The sequence below is a fragment of the Chenopodium quinoa genome, unplaced genomic scaffold, assembly GCF_001683475.1.
Source record: "Chenopodium quinoa cultivar QQ74 unplaced genomic scaffold, ASM168347v1, whole genome shotgun sequence".
Classification (NCBI taxonomy): domain Eukaryota; kingdom Viridiplantae; phylum Streptophyta; class Magnoliopsida; order Caryophyllales; family Amaranthaceae; genus Chenopodium; species Chenopodium quinoa.
This window is the reverse complement of record NW_018744991.1, coordinates 1,635,255-1,659,994: the sequence shown is the minus strand read 5'-3', so window position 1 is coordinate 1,659,994 and position 24,740 is coordinate 1,635,255. Positions and strand designations below refer to the sequence as shown.

Genomic DNA, 24,740 nt, shown 5'->3' with positions numbered 1-24,740 from the left:
CTATGAGCACAGTATGCACTCACTCTTTGGTTGTTCTTATGGAGAAAGTAAAAGTCATAACCATGGTTAATAGCATGGTAGTGTAAAGCCCTCCTAAAGCACTTGTTGGTTGGGAACTTCAAGCCTTTAGGTCAACACCACTTTGCCCTTAAAATCAACCTTTGGGTTGAACTCAGGATACACTGGCCCCTCATCATCTGAACCAACCTCACTGACCACTTCATCATCTAAATCCACTATGTCTTCATTATTCCTAATCTGCAAACCATCCTAAATATTCTGCTCATCATCCTTTGACAGACCCTCTAAACTCCTAGTAACCCTCTCCTGCATATCATGATCTACAAACTCATCAAACAAATCATCATCATCTTTGTCCTCATAATCATTGTCACTTAATTCAGCATCATCTTCCTTAATAATTTCTTACACCTCACAGCTAGTCCTCACCCACCACATTTTCCTCAACAGTTCCCACAACAGGCACTAATTCACCAGTTGGTCTTGCCTTACTCGGCTTTGTTGTGTCATTTTGAGTTACCATTAACTGCTGGGTGTTTGGTTTTGGGTTGGTTTCTGGCAAGGTAGATAATGTAGGAAGAACAATGACATCTAGAAGAACAAGGAAGCTGCAGGAAGAATTGGAAGGGGTACTTATATCAATGAAACTGGGTGGGTGGTTTTTTGTGTGCTGAAATTATTGGAAGCTTTGGCCTTGTGGTTGTATCAAATGGTTTGGAGGGGAGAATAGTTTCTGAAAGTGTTTTGTGCAATGTACTTTGAGTGCTAGAAAACTCAGATCTAGGGTTTTTAGTTTGGAAATCATGCACTTTATGTGTTGGTGGACCCCCCTCTTCATTATTTAATGAGTCACCAACCCCATTACTTGCCATATCACTGCCTCTCCTATTTGTGCTCTCACTATCTGTGTAAAAAGAGACACCTGCCCCATAAAGTAACCTCCAATTAACATCATCCACCTTGTCTTCATGCACAACATAAAGGTGATAAAATCCATCTTTCTCACGTGCTTCAATGAACTCTTCTATGACCTTATCTCCCTCTCACAAGTGGTCTTGCTATTATTTTTTAATTTAATTTATTTTTATTTATTATTATTTTTTTAAGTACTATTGGGACTCTTTATAATACTACTGGAACTTCTAATAGTACTACCGACACTTTATATAGTATACCACTGATGATATTATTAGTACTACTAAAGGAAATACTTAACAAGATCGTTTTATAATTAAGAGTAATAATCACTTGTTTTTCGATTAATGACTTTAACGGTATTAGTTATCACAACTCTACTACTTATATATCGCAATAAATTAACCTTTTGGTTTAATAGCCCACCATGCTTCGCAATAATAATTATTTAACTAGAGAGTTTTGGCCAATACCTAAACTTAGTCGACATTGGAACCTCCGGCGTTCTGAGCTTCCATCTTTACCAAGGTAGCTAACCTCAACCTTGTCTTCCTTAGATCAAGCACAACACAGGTCTAATTCGTTTCTTACCTTAGACCGTAATCTCTAATAAAACAATTCTTATTGTGTTTTAAACAGAAAGATAACTCATTGGATATATAAGGTTCAAGGGGATAACGTTCCCTTCTTGAACGAAACTTTTATTTAATTTTGAAAGATTACAACACTCATATTTTACAACACAAAACTGAAAGCTTAAACAGACATAAGCTGAACTAGAGTTTTCTCTACTTTAAGAGTGATGGAGAACCAATTTGTCTCTTAAGGTGAGTATTTTTCTCTAGAGGACTCTCTAATGTTTTCAAATAAATGCTCTAGCTAACTCTTCCAACTCTGCCTACACTTCTTTGCCTAATTCCCTTTATATAGGGAAACTAAGCTACATAGGATTCTCATCCTGACCCAGCAAGCAATTTTCCACCATTGCTTTTTACAAGGACACTTTAAAGCAGTAACGGTTACTAAAACGTGGCTACAGTGAAAGTAGATTGAATTATTACTAGTGTGGGCTCAGGAATCCATTATCTCATCCATCATTATGTCTTGTAAACCACCTTCGTTGTCTTTACTATCTTCACAATGGACATACATGGGGTTGTCCTCTCTTTTACCGAGATCAAACACACATTTGGCAGCATATGGTTCATCCCATGTGACAAAGATCTCCAATAGGTGCTCTTTTCCCTCTAAGGATAAATATCTCCCAGCTTCAACTTCTTCAGGATAATCATACACTGATTCACCATGTAATTCCCCTTCTTCTAAGTAATTTCTTAACCATTCTGGTGCTACTATTGTTGTATTCCCCACATGTATTATGACTGGTGGTTCTTCCTTTATTGATATGAACTAGTTAAGATACTGAGCAATATAGAAAAATCCATAAGCTTTGCTTCCGTAGGATCTTTTACTCGTCTTTGCTGGATACATATTGGATCTTTGAGTTTGCGATGAACATCTTCAAACATGATTAAGAAATGTGGAGAGCTAAATTTTCCTTCAACCATTTCGATGTTTGCACTTTGCACTTGGACTTGTTCAACTCTTCCTTTGTATCTTGTTGCATCATAAATTCTTCTAAATACATACCTTTGGAACTTTGTGACTTTCCAAAAGAATGTAGTATTATTATTAGGAAATGGCACAATACTATGAACTATTCCATAATCCCAAACTTTGTAGTACTCCACTACATATGGTGCCCTCCATTCTAGAGTATGTGGATGAATTGACACGGTACCCACTCTGGAATTAGTGTTAAAGCTTATTCTACTTCCCCATAGATCATAAACCTCATACAACTTGTACGATCTTGATACAACTAATAAGTTGAACCAATATTTAAATTCGTTATCTCTTATTTTATTTAGTATTATATCCAGAACATCAGGAATGAGTCACAAGATCATGACCATCACTTCATACATCAGGAACCTTCGAATTGCTACATGACAAATTTTAATCAAACCATCTCTATACCTCTTTTTTGATGAAACGATCATGGCCTCCATCAAGGCCCAAGTGGAGGGTGAAACCCACTCCATTGCTTTATCAGTTTCTTCAATAAGGGTTTTTTTTTATCTGCCTCCATCTTTTTTAGTTGGTGGGCAGGAGGTTTTTCTGATGTCTTGGGTTTCTTCGTCATTGGCTAATTCCCTGGTCAAGCTATCTGCCAAAATATTCTTCGATCCTTGTGTATGTTCAACAGTAAAAGAGAATTGGTTAAGCCATAATTGCCAAAGTAGGAGTCTCCCTTGCGCTTGCATATTAGACAAATTCTTTTTAACAAACCCAAGTATGCCTTTGCAATATGTTCTTATTAAGAATTGTTTAGGGGCTAAGAAGATTAAGAACTTCTCAATCCCTCTAATGACTGCAAGGATTTCCTTTTGCATTGTAGGATAATTTAACTCAACTTTATTAAAACTTCCATTATTGTATCTGCAGAGTCTTTCTCCTTCTTTGATTTTTAACACAACACTCCAGTGTTCATTACTAGCATCTGTTTCAAGAATTAAATTATCTTCACTAGTAGGGAGTGTTAATACAGGAAGATTTTTACACATAGCTTTTAAATCTTGAACAATTTTGGAATCACTTTTCTTCCAGTTTCAAGTTATTTCTTTCTTGAGTTTTTGTTGTAATGGTTTTCTTAACAGAGAAAGATTTTCTATGAAATCAGAAGCATAGGTTAAACATCCTAGAAACCTTTCCAGTTGTTTTCTATCTTCAATTTCATCTGGGAATTTTTCAATCTTTTCCAAGATATGTTTTTGCAAGATTATTTGTCCTGCTTTAATCTTTAATCCTAGAAACTCAATTTTGTTTAGCATAAACACATTTATCTTTTCCAAGGATTATACCATGTTCAACACATTTTTGGGTTACAGCTTTAAGATCATCTTATGTTGCTCTAAATTTTTTGAGAAGATTATAATATCATCTATATAAACCAAACAACAATGATTCAGCTCTCTGAAAATATTATCCATTCTTCTCTGAAATATTTGTGGAGCATTTTTTAATCCAAAAGGTATCACTGAATGCTTTCTTCTTCCATTCTAATTTGCCAGTAACCACTCTTACAATCCATTTTAGAAAATCATGTGGCTCCTTGTATTCTATTGAATAACACAATTTTATTAGGAATGTAATAGCCATCGAACACAGTATTATCATTTAGTTGTTTATAATTAATTAATGACTATTCTAGCTTTACCTCTTTTTTCTTCTGCAAGATTTCTTACCATGAATGCTAGACTATTATGACTATTCTTGTTATTCCTAATTAACTTCTTATTCAACAATTCTTTTATTTGTTCATCAAATTCCAATATATCTTGGTAGGTATAAACCATTTGTCTAGCTTACTCTAATAATCTTATTCGAATTTGTTAGAATTATTTTAGCAAATGCCTTATCCTTTTCCCAATGTTCTAATGGATTTGTTGAATTTAGTTTTTCACCTAATTTTTCTTGCTGCTTTACTATCTGATGTATTAATGATGATTCACACTCAGAAATTCTAAGTGCAACCTCTCCTTGTGTAGGTGTAACCTTATCACCACACTAGCTGTGCGTAAATTCCATTGTTTGATGAGTATATGCTTTAGTTATTTTCTGTATAGGAACAAAATGGCCATTAATAGAAAATGAAATTTGATCAATGATTTGAGTGCATGGGGAATATAATCTTTGAAAGTTATTTCCTATTATCATATCATGACTAGGTTGATCAGTAGCTCATAAAATAGGAATAATACATTGAACTCCTCCAATTTCTATTGGTAATTCTTCAATTATTTTCATATGCATCATGACACTGTTATTAGAAATTCTAACTTGCATAGGATTTTTATCCTTTTTCCACAAGAATTCTTAAAATAATGATCTTTTTCCAAAACATGTAGAACAACCACTATCAATGTATGCACAATTTATATTTATTATAGTCTACAATGCTTACGTCAATTGGAATATAAGTGATATTAGGATTAGTACTAGATATTTCATTACAGGCTTCCATTTGCATATTAACTTCATCTTCATATACTGGTTCACTCACAGTTTTGGTCTTATATCCAATTACCTTTCTTTTGTCAATAATAGGATTATTTAGATCTTCATTTACTTCTAAGTTAGAATATGAACCAATATCAATACTATGTCTTGCTGGTTATTTTAAGGCTTTCTTAGTTTCATATTTTTCATTTAGCATCTTTATTAAAGCTAATATTTTTTCTTCATCCTCCACTAGCTTTTCATCAACTTGTTTTTCATCTTAATTATAGTTGAATTTTGCCTACTTAGACTTGGTGATCTAAGATTCATACTCCTCTGCATTTTAGGTTTTGTAGTTATCCCAATATGAAGCAATCCAGATTCATCAATTGACAACTTACTTAACCTATTATTAACTACAGGATTCATGAAGAATTCTTCCCAAGTTTTTTCAATTTCAATTTCATTGGGATTTACTTTTATCGGGGTAATTTTCTTCTTAGGGCCCCCTCCTTGATCATATTTATAAGCATCAACTATTTGATTCTTGAAAGGTGAATCTATAGTATTTACCAGCTACCTTCCATCTTAACTATATGGGTCGAGTTCCTTTATGCATTTTTACTCCATCAGTTAATAGCTTAATAGCTAAAAACTTTGAGGCAAATGAATCTTCTAAGCTCACATAATATCTAGGTTCACATATATAGCTTACTGTTCCTTGACTTAAGCTACATGTGATACCACTAATTATTTGATCATAGAATTCTTTGTGTCTAACGTCACAAACAAAGCTTAAACATTTAACATCTTTGCCAAAATCTTATAAAGGAGTTATGTATACTTGTACTGTACCAATACAAATATAACTATAATTTCCTTTTTCTTAATGGTTCTTAATGCTTTTCCAGTTTATGATATTCATTTCTGCTACTTTCTTTTCACAATCTTTGATTACTATACTTCCTTCCATTTCTTCACATACATATTTAGTTCTAGTTTTAAAGAAATAAGTTTTAAATCTTTTATCTTTAGTAATCTAGGGAAAATTTCAACTTTCTTTGTTCATTTGATCTTGGTCTTTATCTTCAATTGAATACTCAGCTCTGTTAAGTTGACCTATAGTCATTTTGCTTTTATCCTCATCATCATCTGATTCTAAGTTTTCTAATACTTCCCCCTCAATCATATTATTTATTTCTTCATAATTTTCATCTTCGAAATCACTATCTTCAGGTTCTTCATTGTTTTCATTTTCCTTCTCTATTATCTCTACTATTCCTTTATTATTACTTAAAGCCAATTATAAACCCTCATCTTCTGGTATTTCTATGTAATCCCAATTGCCTAAGGCTTCCATTAGTTTATGATTAGCTTTCTTACATTCATTAGCATAGTGTCCTAACTCTCCACAAGACCAACACTTGCATAATTTTTTTTTTTCTCAGGATAATATGTTGCCTTTCTGAAAAACCTACCGGGTTTCCTATATTTATGTTTATATATTACTTCTTCTTATAGGTTTCTCCTCTCGATCTATCAAATTTATTTTTCTTATAATTTTTTTCTTTCACATCCATAGTTATTTGGGAAATTCCAACAAGTGAGAAGTTGTCTCTTCATTTGTTGAGTTCCTACAACCTCTCTACATTTCTTCTCAATCCATTTTCTTAGAAAAGCAATTCTATATCCTAGGGCATCCCTAAGAATTTCTCTCTCCATTCTTGGTATTTTTCACTAATCTCTTCATTAAGAGGACTAGGCAATTTATCATAGAATATTCCAAGGTTTGTTTCATTTTCCATCTAATTTAAGCATACAACCAGTTTGACTTATGGGTTCAAGAGTTACTTCTTTTTGTTTAAGTATTTGATTAGACATAACATTGACACTAAACCGGGTAGTCTTCCCTGGTATGTATCTTGGTCGTGTACAACTTCCTTATCCTTGATACCTAGGTCTTTGGATAACATTGTTAACATTATTATTTTCATTGATAATTTCTTCTCCAACATGGCAACATCATTATTGTCCATTACTCTTTTACCTAGTTTGTTATCAATCTTTTGTTGAACAATTTCAATAGGCAGAAAGTCTAGACCATCTAACTTCATTAATCTCATTTGTTGATATAAATCTTCTTCTAAAGAAACATAATTATTTTCCTCTATTTCAATATCAGAAGCAATCCCATTTTTAGAAATTATTTTCATGATTTCGTTTAACTTATTAGGATCTTCTTCTTTATCAAATAAGATTTGTAATTCTTCAATCGTTTTCTCCTGAAGATAATGGCTCATCCTTAGTCTCTTAGTTCTTTTCTTTCTCACTAGTGGGTCTTTTAGGTAGTGAAACGGTAAAGTTCTTATTTTTATCTAAATTTTGAAAAGGGTATTTATATTTATAAGGGGTGATTTTTTCCTTATAAGGTTGATGTCTAACTTCGTTTGTTAAAGCAAATTGTACTTGTTTAACTTGTTCTTTTAGCTCACTTACTTTCTTTTTTTTTTTATTAATATCGGTTGTGGTTATGGATATCTTTATTTCAATATTAATACAACGAGCGTATATATTATCAACTTCTGATTTTAATTCATCAATTTGATCTACTAAATAATTAAGGATTGGGCCAAAATTACTAGTATTTCCAGGGATGTGATAGTAATGTTTAAAATCAGGTTTTTTACACTTAGTTGACAGCCTAGTATTCTCCAGTTTTACTTAATTATTAATTAACAACTTAGTTTAAGCTTAACCATATGGCTCTGATACCAAATCGGCGCAACTACTAAAAATTAAGATTACACTACAAGAAAAAGGGTTTTGGGTGTCAAAAATAAGTTTCTAGGGGCGACGAAAAAAAAATCGTGGCACAAGAATGAGAAAGGGCGACGAAAATTATTTGTAGCCCAAAGGGAAATATTGAGCGACACTTTTTCATTTTCATCGCACAAGAACAAACATGGCTACAAATTTTGAAAGTGTGGCACATAAATTAATATTGGGCGACACATTTTCAAATTTTGTGGCCCATAACAGCAAAACCCTAATTAAATGCGCTTAGCCGTTTCTCTCCCTTAGCTTTCTTTCCTATCTCGCTTTCTCCTCTCTTTTTCTCACTCCTCTCTCCTTTCGCAGATCTCACTTTCTCTTTATCTCATTCCTCTTTCTAGTTCTCACTTTCTCTTTCTCTTGCTCATACTTTCTCTCTCCTCTCTTGGTTCTCTATTCTATATTTTTCTTTCGATGTTTCCTCTCTCTTTTGAGCATGAATTCAAGTATATAAACCCATTTATTCGACCAAACGCTGGTTTATTTGGTCTAATTCGACCATCAAAATTTCAGATCTGAAATTTTCATGGTCGAATTTGACCATATAAACCCGTAGGAGATGAATAATATAGCTAGGTATGTTAATATTTGTGTAATTTCTTTTGGTTATTGTTGTAGTTCATGTTAATTTTCATTTTTTTTTCTATTTGGCTGTATTTTTTGTATACATTTTCGTCATTTTTCGGTTGTAATTCCCTTTTTTTTGTTATTTTTCGTTTAATTTTTTGTTATCTTGGTTTTTTGGATTATTCTTGTTTATTTCAAGTTCATTTTGGTTTTTAGGGGTTAACTTTGTTTATTTCAAGTTGATTATTGTTTTTTTTGGGTAGGTTTGATTTCAGATCTAGTGTTTCTGAGTAGTTTTGTGTTGTTTTGTGTAAATTTGGTGGTTTAAGGGTGGCGGTGGGTGGTTTAGGGTGGCGGCAGGTGGGTGGTGGTGGTTGGTGTGGTCGGGGATTGTTTGTATTCTATGGTGGTCGATGCTTGGGTAAAGGGGAAGAAATTAGAAGTGTTGCCCAAAGTCAACTCAACGTACGTCAAGCTAGGGGTAGTGGGCAACATAATATATAGAAAGTGTTGCACAAATGAACATACATTGGTGTTGAATTTCAGAAAAATGTGGCACAAATGTGATAATATAGGCCACGGAATTTAAAAAGTGACGCCCAGATTAGGGCTAGGGCCACGTTAAAGTTAAGTGACGTCCAAAACTACCACTTTGTGCGACAATTATTGTAAAAGCGACGCCCAAATTTGGGCGACGGCGATAAGGCGACACTACAAATTGTGCCATGGGCGACGATTTGTTTTGACGGCCCAAGTTATTTTTCTTGTAGTGCTAATAAAAGAAATTATAGAGATTAATAAAAACAACTAGTGAATTCGCTTGAGAAAAATCTGTTTATTTAAGGTCTACCACTGAATACTAGTTTTATACCACTATACAGTAATTTTATACCACTGGGACTTATAATAATACCACTGAAAAGTTGACACTTTCAAAAACTAACTTAATTTTTTCTAACACTTAGGCTGAAATCAACTACTAGTATAGTAGTATATACCATTGGTTAATAGATTTATACTACTGAATAACAATAATGTACTGCTAGGATTTAAAAATATACCACTGTGACCTAGTACTAAAGCATTTTGCAAAGGTACTTTAATATAGCAAAATTCATAGACTACCCTTGTGAGATGCGAACTTCGTGTCTGCTTTAGCTATTATATAGGTGGGATGTAAGACGAGGCCCGCCCCAGAAAAGGGGGCGGGGAAAGAAGAGTGGGTATGTGGGCTTCTTTCGAGAGTTAGTAACGTTAAGGGCGCAAAGTGAGATATTACGTAGTGTGATAAGGCCAGAGGAAGAGCTGCTTGACGTAGAACCGAAGAGAGCATATCACTCATAAATCCAATCCGATCTTGCATTTCACCTCTCTCTCGAGCATCAAATGAAGGTTCCACTTCGAAGACTGAAAGCGGTGTCTGAGATTAAGGACGAGTCGCTCGGTTGATCAAAGAAAGGGCAGAGACGCTCGGTCGAAGCAAGCCTTATCGTTCAAAAAGGAAGGATCTCGGGCATCAATCTAAAGAGAGGTACCTTTACACTTAAATGAAAAGGTTTTTATCACTTGTCAGAGTAAGAAAGAACTCACTTTCGCTATGCTCGCTATGCACCAAGGCTTCTTTCACTTCCCTTGAGCCTGGTTAAGAAGGGAAAGCCGGTCCAATCTCAGCTTCTGAAACAAAAGAAAAGATGACATCAACAAGACCTAAAAGAAAGGAGCTATTATCGAGCTCGAGCCTTCTTCTTCATCTGCATCTGCAAAGAGCGGATAGGGAAATATAACTCCTATACTTCTTGCACTCAACTATTCATCACCACGTTGCTCTCCGATCCCTTCCATTTGTTATTCATTGCATATCATGCACTTATAATAATAAAAAAAATTAAAAAAAATTCTCCACAAGATTTGAACACGCAACGTCTAATTCTAAAGCTAAGTGTCTTACCACCAAGCTATGTGATTTTTTATGCAATATTTTGAATATAAAATATTAATATGTAACAAATAACAATATGAACAACAAATTTAATTACAAGAAAAAATTGAATCATAAATTGCATGTCATGCACTTAAAAAAAAAAAAAAAATAAAAAAAAAAAAATTCTCCACAAGATTTGATTACAAATTTAATAATCCAAGAAAATTGAATCATAAATTACAACGTATATTAATGATCAGTTCCATGCAATAATCCGGGGCATCAACCGGACCCAAAAACTAGTTTAGTATGATATGAAAAGTTACATACATATAAAGGAAAACAGGGAAGACATTTGAACAATTACCAGCCTTGTAACCAAATAACATTCATTTTTTGACTCAAATCATTTTAACATTAAAGGCCTCAGGGCCGTTAGGTCCTTGGTGGACATCGAACTCGACCTTCTGACCCTCGGCCATGTTTGCTTGGCTCACGGAGACATGAACAAAGATTTCAGCACCACCATCGTCGGGGCCTATGAATCCAAAACCCGCGTTATCATTGAACCACTTCACAGTCCCGACGGCCATTAAGAACTTTCGTGGTGATCGATAGCTTGAGTATACGAATGGAGGGACGGTGATGTTATTGTTACCCTCGACCCTTTTATGTTGTAGCTTGTAAGTAGTAAGGTTACGGGTTTTATAGGTTAGGAAACTCTTCAAATTAAATACAATTCCTCCATTTCATTACCATTATCATCAATATTGACTTGATAACATTTTTTTAAATCATTATTATGTAATAATGTATATGTTGCTTGATTAATATCAATAATAAGAAGAATTATATGTAAGTGCTCTCAATAAGGAAAATCGAAGAAACCAGCAAATTTCCTAACGTGGAAGAGTATTGCAGAGTCACTGATTTATGCCCGGCCCAAGAGTCCAACACGAGAAGCATGGAAGCACTAATACAGTAACGATTAACGGGTACTCCCTTCATTCCTCAAAGGTTATATTGTCTTATTATGGAGAATATTTTTCCGCTTTAAATTTTAATAATTTTAACCATAAATTATCATTGATTTATAAATAATTAATCACATGTGATAAATTTATATTCGTTTCAATGTTAATTTTCATGGGTAGATAACTGTTTGGTAATACTATCAAAAATAAAACATGGCCTATTGGCTATTGCAAGGCCATTTGACCAGATTGGTAAATAAAAAAGACCCCTAGCGATAATTTGGTAAAAAAATTTACTCCGGCGACAATTTGATAAAAATAGCTAACCATATGCGACAATTTGGTAAAAATAATGAGTCCTTTCCCTAAACAATGTTGGGAAATTAATTTAATTCCCAAAATACAGCCAATCTTTTTTTAATTCCCAAATTACCGTCCACGTCAGCTAACGGAAAAAAAACCGGTTTTTTGTTTTTATTGGTCCAGCAACAAACCGCTACTTGAAGTAACGGTGTTCTAGGAATAAACTGCTACTTGAAGTAGCGGTTTCAATTTCATACACCGCTACTTGAAGTAGCGGTTAGTCTCGAAACACCGCTACTTCAAGTAGCGGTTTTCCATTTTATGTAATAAAAAAAAATTATTGAAATTTCCAGAGTCCGAAGAAGCAGAGTAAAATCGATATTAAAATCACGACCTTAAAATTCTATCGGAAATGGCGAAGCCTAAGTTTCTTTGATGTCGTCATCGTCGCCGGTGTTGTCGTCATCATCATCTTCTTCTTCGTTGGGAGAAGAATCTCTCCTCTTCCTGCCATTATTTTTGCACCAATTTTTGTTTATTCCATCAAATTTAATATAATAACTACAAACTAATTAATCAATTTAATTAATTAATTAATTACAAAGTAAGAAGATTATAGAATTGATGAAAAATTAAAAACGAAGAGGGGAGAGAGAATAAGAGAAGAGAGAATTACATTGAAGTGGAGGTTCATCAATGGAGGTAAAATAATTTTCTTTTTATTTACATAAAATGGAAAACCGCTACTTGAAGTAGCGGTGTTCCATGAATAACCCGCTACTTCAAGTAGCGAAGTAGCGGTCTATGAAATTGAAACCGCTACTTCAAGTAGCGGTTTATTCCCAGAACACCGCTACTTCAAGTAGCGGTTTGTTGCTGGACCGAAAAAAAAAAAAAAAAAAAAAAAACCCGGTTTTTTCCCTTAGCTGACGTGGACGGTATTTTGGGAATTAAAAAAAGATTGGCTGTATTTTGGGAATTACGTGTTTTCCCAACAATATTTAGGGAAAGGACTCTTTAAAAATCCTAATTTAATTTATTTTTGTGTTTTTAAATTTATTTTTCCCATTTAAAATTTTGAATTAATATGTCATCCCTTTTTATTTCCAACCCCTTTTAAAAAAATTTCGTTAACAAGGAGTATGAAACTTAAGTGAAAAATTGATACTTAACATTTTTTTTCTTCAAATTGTTATTTCCATAAAAAGGGTTGGTAAAAAAAAAAAACAAGAAAAACGAACTAAATTAAGCATTCGCGAGTAATTTATCATAATTTTTTGTATATTTTGGGTTAATTTTCGCCTTAGATTATTTTATTAACCAAATTGTCGCTTAAGGTTAGCTTTTTTTTACCAAATTGTCACCGGAGTAAGTTTTTTTTTACCAAATTGTCGCTAAGAATCTTTTTTATTTACCAATCTGGTCAATTGACCGCTATTACAACTTGCATTATAGCAACTAAAATCGAAATCACCGAGTATTGGTTTCTATTAAACATACCACATCATTTTATAGACTTGAATAAATTCTTGCTAGCTTTTTCTTAAAGGGTAATGAAGATCCTGATTCCTGAGTAGACTTTAGCACTTATAGATGTTCAGTAGAACTCTTTTTTGTATATAGGTAGCTGAAATCACTTTTAAAAAAGGATTTTGATGGATAACTACACATATTTCAATACTTTATTTTAAGATGGTACTCAAAGAAGACCTCAATTTAATTTTTTTTCAGATGTGCATTAATATTATTATCAATTTAAATTATTAGATGTGCATTATATTATTATCATTTAAATGGATAACTACACCTCTTGTTACCTACAAAAATATTAGATGTGCATTGATGTTATTGTACATCCAATGTAGACAAAAGTTTTTGTTCAAGCAATTGTTGTATCATCTAATGAACAAAAAAAAAATGACATTAGTTACATAAACACAATCATACTAGTTTCAAATCTTTATTATAGATGTCGTTTGACTTTCATTCAACCAATTAAAATAGTTTCAAATCCTTAGCTTCAAAAAATTGCAATTGTAATTTCTTTCATTTCTTTGGGAACTTAAAAAAATAAGTTGTACTTTTGTTCATCAGGAACCTTTTTTACCAATTACAACTCTTTAAATCACTCTTTGGGAGCTTCTTCTCATGTATTTGACACTAAAGAATACCAATATACATGAGAAACAAAAAGAATGAATAGCATCGCAAATTAGGAAGCTTGTGCAAGCGAATCTTGATCAGTTTACAATAATTACCTTAAGAATCAACAGCCATAGAAATAGCCTTTAAAATGAATGACCCTATATTGGGTTCTTCATGAACAAGAAGTAAGCGCAAATGGCCTTTGGATGAATTCAAAATGATTCAAACCCATGTGTATAATATTCTCGTATTATTTTCGACCAAAGCTAAGGCGTTTTGGGTTGATTTCATCTAAGCGTATCAAGAATGCACCGGAAGTCTCATCTTCAATCCATCTAATGGCTTCCCTCTGCAATAGCTTTGAAATCTGTCAAACAAAAGACAAAATATCACCTTATGCTTTAGCTATTTTAATTTCTCCTAATGAAATGCAGATTTAAACCAACTAGAACAGCCATATAAGAGCACAAAAATAAGAAATTTGCCTTGAAAAAATAGGGGCACAAAAAGAAAGTGTAGCACAAAATAACGTCTTTCGCGATTTGAGACAAAATTTACATTGGATTGGAGCATACGAAAGTCCTACTCGCTTTTTAAGATGTCAGAACATACTAATCAGCTTCCTTATTTACACTTGAGGTTCTTACATATGGTTTATAATTGAAGATTGAAGAGAAAAGTAAAAAATAAAAAATAAATAAAAAAAAAAACTTTGTCAAGGATCAACAAGATAAACATGCATATCAGGCTTTGCCGCTTTGGTCTAGATGAGGAGATAGATACAATATAGTTACTACTTTTAAAGTGGTGATCTTCATTGTGTCTATTATGCTTATCAAACATAATTCGCAACAAGGGATGCATCACGAGAACTTTGAACAAGCAAAGAGTTTGAGACAACCGATAGTATTCAGCAAATTCAGGACATACCAGTCGCTTGCGCTTTTCAGCATCTTGATCACCAGTTCCAATAATAATTTTCAGATCCCTAACCACTGAAACAAAAAAAACATGGCCAGTCAAGGTCATAGCCACAACCTACATGTATTGTCACGACAAGAAAATAGGAAAAAATGATGACATACGAGGAATGCCAGATAATGTACGAAGGTGAATTTTCACAAGACTAATTGCTTCTTTAGCATCGTGACCTTGCAAGTCAAGAGACATTTCTTCTTGCATCTTGCCATCTCCACTACCACCATTGAAAAAATAAAGGTTATAAAAAAGGGTCAAGGGCCCTCAAGGCACACCAAAATCCAAGTATCTATCAAATTTCACCTGGTCTCAAAAATTTTTGAGGCTGATTCTTCATCAGCTTCACGAGCCTTGTTGTAATAGAACTGTCCCTATATCCAGAAATAGATGGTAGAATCACTAGAAAGGCCAAAAGTATTCTGGTTTTTAATTAGATTTTATTATTTAACAACTACTCCGCATGAACCATGAGAAAAGAAAATTCATTTTAGAAGAGCCAAATTGAATGCCAGACAATTAACCATTTGCAGTGACAGCAATCACAACATGGCAAAAATCACACACTTGTATATGCCTCGTTCCTAAGTGTTTTACTAACTTTAACATGCATGATTACAGCTTTATAAGTCTCATGTTGATGGAAATGTTGTCAATAAAGTGATAAATTCTTGTCGAATTTAAACCAAAGGAAAACTATTGATATAACAGATGCTCAATTGCATTAGTATTATTTACACAACTGTTTTTGCATATTCTAAACACATCACTGATCAGCTTAACCTGGAAGAAGAAAGAATTCCAACCTTTTCCAGCAGTAATGTCGCCCGTCCACGATCACCCTTTGCAAACGCTTCTGCAGCCTGTAAGGAAATTATAAATTCTTGTCAGTAGCTACCTTCAGTGACCATTAAGAGAAAAAAGGGTATTCATCATGGATCAGTAGACAATTTTTATCAAAGATTTCATGGTTGGACAAAATTACCAAAGAAAACTTACAGCTTTATAATATTGCTTCATTGTCTCGCGATGTTCTTTTACAGCTTTGCGAAGGATATAATAGCTACCCTCTTTGGCTTCATCTACATAACAGAATATTATGATTATAATAAGAACGCTCATCCATTGTCAGGTACAAAGCACACAAAATAAAAGCTTCTTAACAATACACTGAGATGCTAAATCTTCCATCAGATAGCAAAGCCAAGTCCAAATGAGGAACAACTTTGTTACAATTTCAAAGCATCACCACATGAAACTAGAAAATACTATCCAACCCTAAATGATGGACCATGTTACTATTTCAAGCATCTCCAGAATGGTAGAGCATTTTACAATTAATTTAAACTATATACTTTCCGCTCTCAGTGATACTCTTACATAAGACGTCCAACAGACTGAAATGGTGTTGTGGAATGGTTTTAGACTGCAATTTTTGAAGAAGCTAAAAACAGTTATGGTATATAGCTTAGTTTCTTGAAAGAATTCCTAATTAGTGACAGAGGGAATAAAAACTTCAGAATAAGAATAGTTAATCTCTTATATTTGAAGATTGATCCATCTGTTATCTACAAATTTGTTACATAGCTTCACTATACAAGAATTAAGACAAACAGAGCTCTAAATTTGACAATTCAAATAATTTATGCTCAAACAAGGTCCACATATATAAACACTGCTTTACAACAGCAATTTGAGATACAGATATAAAATAGATAGGAAGATTATACTATGAATATTATGAAATAAGGGTTTTGCATAGGCTGCTCAATGCAACAAAGCAGGATAGAGCAGCAATATATTCTTCTATGATGCCATGATAATTAATTTTCCTTTTCTTTGTAATAAATACCTTAATACTTATTAAAGGTTATTTAAAAGGGCTGTGGATTTATAATAAGGTTAATAAGCTTTCTTTTAAACCATTAGAGTCCAAACACTATTGTTTTTCTTTGTGCATTCTGTCAAACATATATTCCTTCACACTGACAGTTTATTTGATGTAAGTCATAATCAAGAAATAGAATTTCATACAGATTTTAGAATTTGGAAAACACCTTTCACATTGTTAAAGTGAAGACTTGTGGCCTTAACCTCACAATCCTCAGCAATGTCATTCAAAGGTTCAGTCACCATTTCTCTGGTTGCCCAAGATCTTGTAGCATTTTTCAGAACAGGAGCACTCGCAATCAAGTCTGCTCGCTCACAACTATCACTGGATATCCTTGATGGGATCAAATTGGTTCTCATGGTCCTACACTCATTACTGCAGAGAACAACCAAAAGTGGTTACTGAAGCTCAAGAAAACCCCTCTTCTTCCCAGGGCGGAATTATTACTCCAGAAACTAGTTCATACTCTTAGCCTAGGATCATTTATTGCCCCAAATCAGATTTCTAGTGTTCAGGAAAAAGATATAGGTGGGGCAACTTCATTCCTCCTTGTGGTAAAAGGAGTGGGTCTGGGGAGATTTAAGAGTAGAACTCACTGCAGACCTTTGTTTTTGCACTTGATTTTCAAATGAAAGATTCTTGGAATTCGTCTGCAGATTAATTCCCTGTAGGTTTTAACCAAAAAAAAAAAAAAAAAAGCATAATTATTGATTAGTGAAACAAACATCAAATAGTCTCGTTCATTTAAGCAGGAAATGTGACTAGGCAATAAAAACTAAAAGAGATATGCTAAGAAATTTAAGTTGTCACTAGTCACAGCTCCTCAGATATTGCATATATCGGCTATATGTAGAATTTAATTTATTAATTTTCTTTGACAAGCTGATAGCAATATTATCTGACATCCAGTTTTAGTAATAGGAAAGTTTGAAAAAGGTCCAAGATACTGCGACTATCAGGTGTGCATTTAAAATAGCTTATAACTTGGTGAGCAAAGTTTCAAAGTGCAGAGAAAACCTAGTGGAAGCAACTATAAAAAAAGAAAGCACACATTTTCACTTTCTCCATTTGCCTCTACCTTGAATGAAATGATACCTGATGTCACATTACAAAAAACACTACATTTGTGTAATCCTTAACTTCCATCCAACTAAAATAACTAATTGGTCAGCTTAATTCACTTAAAAAGTAACCATCAGCTCTGATCTAGCAGTAAGCCAATTAGTGACTAGCAATACAGATATCAACCAGCTTAGGATTGTCTCTACCACCTTCTGAGGGAATAGGGTCTGGAATGTGGCATGATTTCTAATGTCACAAAGTAGTTATTCAACTTAATGGTTTTTTGTAATTGAATTGCACCATCTTTTGGATTATGAAGAGAGTCAGAGGACATTAAACACTTAACAAAAATCAGGGGAGATATCATGAGTATCTAGGGTCAATGGACAACTGCTCTTAACTTATAGAACCAGTGGACTACTTGAGTATTCTAGTTAAGATTGTGGACCTTAGACTTCCCAAAAAAAATGCATATCACTTGTTTGGGTTATAAATTTTTCATTCATGAAATTAACTCAAATTCTTTTGTTTTCCTTGCCACTTTTAAGCGTCATGTCTATTCCTCAACGTCTTACACTCCTAATCTTTTACACTTCTCCATAAAAGAAAATGCCTTCCCTATATTTTTTTTAATTTTTTTTTTTTTTTTTTTTTTTTTTGAGAATTCTAGGGTCAATAACTGCAACTTTGACAACAAGTTTGTTAAAAATATATGTTTCAAAGCATGTAAATATTTCACAGAAAGACCAAAGAAAAATATTATTTATATACACTTGAATAACTGCTTTTGAAAGTCTTCTCTACATCTAGATAATAGCCTAAATAAGTGGAAAAACCATTTCAAATGATAAATTTACCTCACATGGATTCCTTTTGTCAAGATTTGCAGCCATAAGAGCTAGCAATGTCTCCATGCTCTGCAATTTTTAAGCAAACATAAGCACGTATGATTATCTTAAATTAATGAAAAAGTTAAGGACTTAAGATGCATATGTTTTGGGACAATGGAACAGGCATCAAGTAAAAAAAAAAAAAAAGGCAGACGTAAGATTAATCAGATACTTCTGCCACAAAAGGATAATTAAACTAGAAAATGGAAATATCAGCCCTTCCAGCCTTCTCTTGTAGAGCAAAATTCATCAATGAGACATGAAATGCCTGTCTACAATTTTGTAGTTCTGCAAGCACAGCTGCGCTGCACTAGTCAACAGATTGCCATCAAGGCAGCAACCTGATAAGTGATAACCAGTGTCCAATGCATTACTCATGAGCCTGATTCCAACTGTTTGGATACTAGGTCAGAGAGCTGACAAATGAGAGAAGACCACAATAACCCATATGTGATAGACCCAAGTGCCACATGTCATCTGAATTGACAACATAAAACTTGACATGTATCCACAGCAAAGATCCAATACTACACAATTGCCATGTGTCCAAGACCCAATTGCACCCATATATATAGCAATTAAGGATCGTATATGAGGCAAATTATGTGCTATATATTACACACATAAAACAAAATTTATCCCCTTTCTCTCCAATTTCCACTAATCACAACCCAGCTAACTTAGGTATTTCAGGAAAGTTCCTCAATCTCACCCCTGAGGCCAGCAACTATTTATCTTGCAGACACCTAGTCATCTAATTAGCAACAGCACCTAGTCACTTTACTTAGCTACCCTTGTGATTGTTATAAAACCAAAAGGAATATTTGTTGTTAATCACCTTTGGACTATTTATCTACAACTAAGGTAGTTATTTGAATAAAGTTCTATGTATAAGGTAATTTGACAAAACTTTCCTATTTTCAAAAATTTCATCCATAAAAAGTTTTTTTATTTTTTATTTTTATTATTATTTTTATGTTTTTTACTTTGATGTACATCTCTGCAGGTAGTTCATATCATTCACTTTTGTGGTTAATAGACATCAATAACTGGTGTTCTAACAGTTGATATACCATAGCTTCATCCTCAAGAACATAAAAAATCCTTGACAATTACACATAGAAAGCAAATAGGTCTATTAAGACCATGAAGTGCAGGAAAATCAGTGAGCATCCCAATGACAAATATGGATGGGGAAAAGAAACATCAATAACTTGAGACATAATCATACCTTCTTCATGTCATGTCCACAATCACCTGAAATTCATTCAAATTTAAAAACCTAATTAGTTGTTGCACATAAACAATTGCTCAACTTATTTCTCAAGGGTACTGCACAAGAAGAGTCAAAAATATGCTATTATAGTTTTCTTTTTTACATTAAAATAAATTCAATCTTAGGCATTAACAGATATCTAAACTAAATACAATGTAAAATGAGTAATCTACAGTGCTTCAATCAAATTTAATTTACTAAGGAAAGTTTTTAAGAATTGACAAAGATAGAAGTTGGCGGAATCCCACGGAATTAAATGATCAATTACATTCAGACTGTACTCCACTCGTAATGATGAATAGCACAAGTATACCCACAGGGTAAAATTTGATAATTAAAGAAAGCAAAATGTTACCTAAGACTTCTCGAATAGCACTTCTTTCCAGTTGAGATCCATGTCCAAGCATTTCAAACAGAAAATTCTCAATGTCATCATTTGAACTGACATCGCTTGCTGACGAGGATCTGTCAGAAAAACTCAAATTATCATCCCTTGAAAGCAAGGATTCTTCAGAAGTATTGACAGGCACTGAGGAATCGTTTGCCTCTGGTTTCAAAGGTTCTGTCCCATTGAGAGTTCCATCTGATCTGGCAATACGCCAAACACAACTTTTCCCATGAACTTTTGAAACGGGAGCCACTGAATGCACCTCTACTTTCAGAGGCTTTGTTGCATTAGGACTTTTATTTGATCCAGCAACGCGCCAAACATATTCCTTCCCAGCATAACTAGAATTCGTACCCATCGATATAGGATTTCTTTTCAACTTTGAGGCTTGAGAGTTGCTCCTATTAGCTTCACATGACTTGTCATAATCATTATAAATAGGAGGTTTTGAAGAAATTTCACTATTTATCAATCCCTTTGATACATGGGTTGCATTGGCAGATGGACCTGTCCGCATTCCACACAAAATATCACCAACCAGGCTAGCATCTTGGCCTGCCTTGCAATAAGCAGAAGCAATCTCCTCAAGAGAGAATGCAGAACCAAAAGTATCAAGCAGACTCTTCAATGCCGTATCTTCATTGTCCATATCTTTTGTAACCGATGGATCCTCCATTCAGATAAAGCTTCAGAGCCACAGAAAAAATGTCAGCTAAGCACAATTACAAACAGAAAATTATACAGAGTACTCCGTACTCACAGAAATTCTGTTAGATGTAATGCGCAACCGCCAAGTTGGTTTATTTCAAGGCACAGTATCACCACAACATATGCAAACAGAAAATAGATGCTGGAATAACATATCTCCTAAGGAGGAAGTTCATAACATAACTGCAATGAGATATATGGCCTCAATTCAAGATTGAAAGAATATGAAATGGGCCTGGGCAACCCGAACAAGGAGGAGGATAGTTTGGTCCACAAATAAGGCCAAAGGAGATTCCATATGAAAACCAATTGGCAATAGGAGGAGTAACTCCCCTACCTTATAAAGTGGAACCATCTCTCCTCTTTCTCCAATGGGACACTCACAAGTGGGCTACAATGGGTTTCAACAATGAACAAATCAAAAACCAGCATTTCCTGTAGGCTATATAATCCCAATTTCAATTGATAATACTTAAATTCTCCGATTAATTCCTCAATTCTTTCAACTATTGTTATCAATACAGCCAGTTATAACTTGCAATAGTATAGTCCAAAAAAAATATGAAATCAACAACAATGTATTATTATGATCAGACAGTAAATTTACCATAGTATACTTTTATGGACTTATGCAAACCAAGTAACCAACCCATAAGTGGTAGCACCCATTTTCAGAAACATACAATGATACCAATAAATCAATGCTAATATTGGGTAACCACCAAATATATAAGATCGCAACAGCTTTAAATTTATTAACTATAAACAAATCATTGATAACCCATGATCATTAATTACATTTCACATTAATTACCACCAACTAAAATAATAAACTGAAAAGAAATTGCATGAATAACAAAGGAGAAGAATTAAAAGAAAAATGCTTACTTTCTTTGACTTCTGAAGACTTTCTTCAGAATTAGGTCTTCTAAAATCAGAAGAAAAAAAAAAATCCTCACTTTCTTACAGGTATTACAGTAGTAGAGTGAATTAGATTTTTGTACAAAATTCTAATCGCCCAGAAAGTACTGTAACAATCTTGATAAAGCAAGAAAAGATGAATCTTTGAATGAGAAAAAAGGCTGTTATGCAGAAATACCCACTTCAATATTCATGAATGTGCATCTTTTTTAAGCTTTCAAATTTCCTTAGACAGAATAAAAAATATCAAGGCAGAAGCATACTGCGGCCAGTAAGCTTTCAGCATTTGTTGTTATTTTCAAACAATTATTCCATGTTTTTGGTGTAGTTAGTGCTGTGAATTGGGTTAAACAGGTCGGATTTGGGTCGGGTAAGTGTATATCGGGTTAACTCGGGTCGGATCATTTCGGGTTAATGTCGTAGCCTATACGGGTCGGGTTCAGGTTGGGTCATGCTTGAGCCGGGTAACGTCGGGTCATACATCTTGTCGGGTTACATTCGGATCGGGTGAATAATAGGTCGGGTTTAATTCGGGTTAAAACGGGTTAGGGTCATTCTCGGGTTCGAGTCGGGTTCGTTTCAAATCAATAATTTGCGGGTTATAATCAGGTCTGGTCATTCTCGGGTTTGAGTCGAGTTCGGTTCAAGTCAATAATTTGCGGGTTATAATCAGATCGGGTCATTTCCAAGTCGGGTCATTCTCGGGTTCAAGTCGGGTTCGGTTCAAGTCAATTATTTGCGGGTTACAATCAGGTCGGGTTATGTTCGGGTTCGAGTCGGGTTTGGTTCAAGTCAAAGAAATTGCAGGTTATAATGAGGTCGGATCATTTCCAAATCAGGTCATGTTCGAGTTCGGATCTCAAATATGGGGTTAATCTGGGTATCGGGTTGATTTCAGGTCAGGTCATATCAGGTTCGGGTACATTTTTTGGGTCGGTTTGTTAACAGTTCATGTAATGACATTCACGTTTAATCATTATCAATTACTTCATTTATTTTAAGAGAAATAATTTCAAATAAGTTTACATTCGAGGTAATAAGTTCTAATAAGTTTAGATAAGATCTACATAATAAGTTCATATTAATTCCAATAACTATAGGGTTTCGTAGTGACCCGACACTACGCGGAAGGAAACCCACCAAGACCCGCCCCTTAATTAAAACAATTAACAAGCATATTAAACTTAATCAAACAAGATTAAGAACAAGAATTATACCTTTGACGCGTGCTTCGCTCCCAAAGAGCTCTTACTTCAAAATCCCGAAAAGACGAGATCTCCGACGGATCGTACCCTCGACCTGACCTGAGCGTCCTAAGTCTTGAAGGTTAGTCAAGACCCGGACAAAATAACTATGAGTTTTACGAATCAAAGGTTTACTCTTTCTTAGAGTTGCCTTTTTAATTCCACTCAAGGTTGTATTCTCAAAATCCCAACCAAGTGGGTATTTATAGAGAATGGGGACTTGAAACCCCTTTTCATGATCAATGTGGGATCATGTGCAATTGCAATAATTTATTTAATTCCAAAATAATTAATTAGGCAAAAGCAATCACAAGGCAACAAGTGGCAAGAGGAGAGAATGGGTTAGGTGAGGACCATATCCCATGGGGGGACCATTGCCTTGCTCCCCAAGGGAAGCTTGGAGGCTTTGGTCCCCACCTCTCCTAAACCGCCACTCACAAGGAAGTTGGGCTGGCTGCCACCTGGTGCTGCCAGCACGCACAGCCACCTAGCATGCCTGGCTGGCACAGCACGCATCTCCCAGCCCAGCACTTGCGTGCTGCTAGCGAGCCACGCCTTGTGCTGGGCGCTGCTGCCTTGCTATCGCAGGCACACGCACATGCATGCGTGGTGCTGCTGCCTTGCTATCGCAAGCACACGCACATGCATGGCTCTCGCATAGCCAGCATCACACGCATCATTGCTGCACCCTTCGCACATGCTCGCACACCCAGCCAGCCAGCACCACTCGCCCATGCTCGCACATCTACGCGCATCCAGGCCAGCACGCACTAGCGCTGTGCTTGGTGCGTGGCCTGCGATGGTGCCTAGCACACACGCAAGGCCAGTGCTGCCTGCCAGCTAGCTGTGCTATGGTGCATGGCCTGCGATGGTGCCTAGCACACACGCAAGGCCAGTTCTGCCTGCCAGCTAGCTGTGCTATGGTGCATGGCCTGCGATGGTGCCTAGCACACACGCAAGGCCAGTGCAACTTGCTAGCTTGATGTGTTATGGTGCACACGCATACGCACACACGCATGTGCCTAGCACTGCGATGGTGCTGTGCGTGGTGCTAGGGGCTACGATGGTGCCTAGCACACCATGGTGCGCCTAGCACACACATGGTGCGCCTAGGCTTGCGATGAGCTAGCCTAGCCTAGTTACGGCTACGCTCATACTTGTTGCTTGTGATTTTGCGACGCTCGGTCTCGACGCCCTAGGCTCGATATCCGACGTCTGTATTCGTAAAACTCTGTTGACTCATTAAATCCTTTCGGATTAATTCGTCGTCTCGGACCGGTGATTCGATTGGGTTTGACCCGAAGGGTTCAGTTAAGATTAAGCTGTAACATCAATTGTACCTCGATATTACTGATCGGAAGCGGCCTCCACCTAGGCATTCCGATCACTTGACCTTACTGAAGAATTAGCTCCGTAATAATTCTGAACCCTCTATCGGAAGAATACACTTGTTGGAAGGACACCATTCCTTTCAATAAGATAGGTTTAGTTTAGATTTTTAGAAGATAAGTTCAAACCCTATTCTAATCTATTCACATTGATTCCACTCATTTTAGGGATAACAATTTTAAATAAGTTCATATTCGAGATGACATGTTTAGATAAAATACAATAAGTTCATATAAATTCGGATAAAATAGGTTTA

General features: G+C 35.0%; 1 protein-coding gene across 1 annotated transcript; it reads right to left on the bottom strand.

Annotated features, from left to right (window-relative positions):
• Nucleotides 1–13,623: 13,623 nt before the first annotated feature.
• LOC110706898 (putative nuclear RNA export factor SDE5) lies at nt 13,624–22,128 on the bottom strand. Its single transcript, XM_021884883.1, has 12 exons — nt 21,819–22,128; nt 20,190–20,908; nt 19,790–19,815; nt 18,526–18,585; nt 17,210–17,271; nt 16,773–16,981; nt 15,715–15,797; nt 15,522–15,578; nt 15,022–15,089; nt 14,826–14,935; nt 14,671–14,735; nt 13,624–14,107 (listed from the first exon to the last, which is right to left on the bottom strand). Exons 2-12 carry the CDS (start codon nt 20,896–20,898, stop codon nt 13,991–13,993), a joined length of 1,566 nt encoding a protein of 521 aa, XP_021740575.1. The 5' UTR covers nt 20,899–20,908; nt 21,819–22,128; the 3' UTR covers nt 13,624–13,990.
• Nucleotides 22,129–24,740: the final 2,612 nt, after the last annotated feature.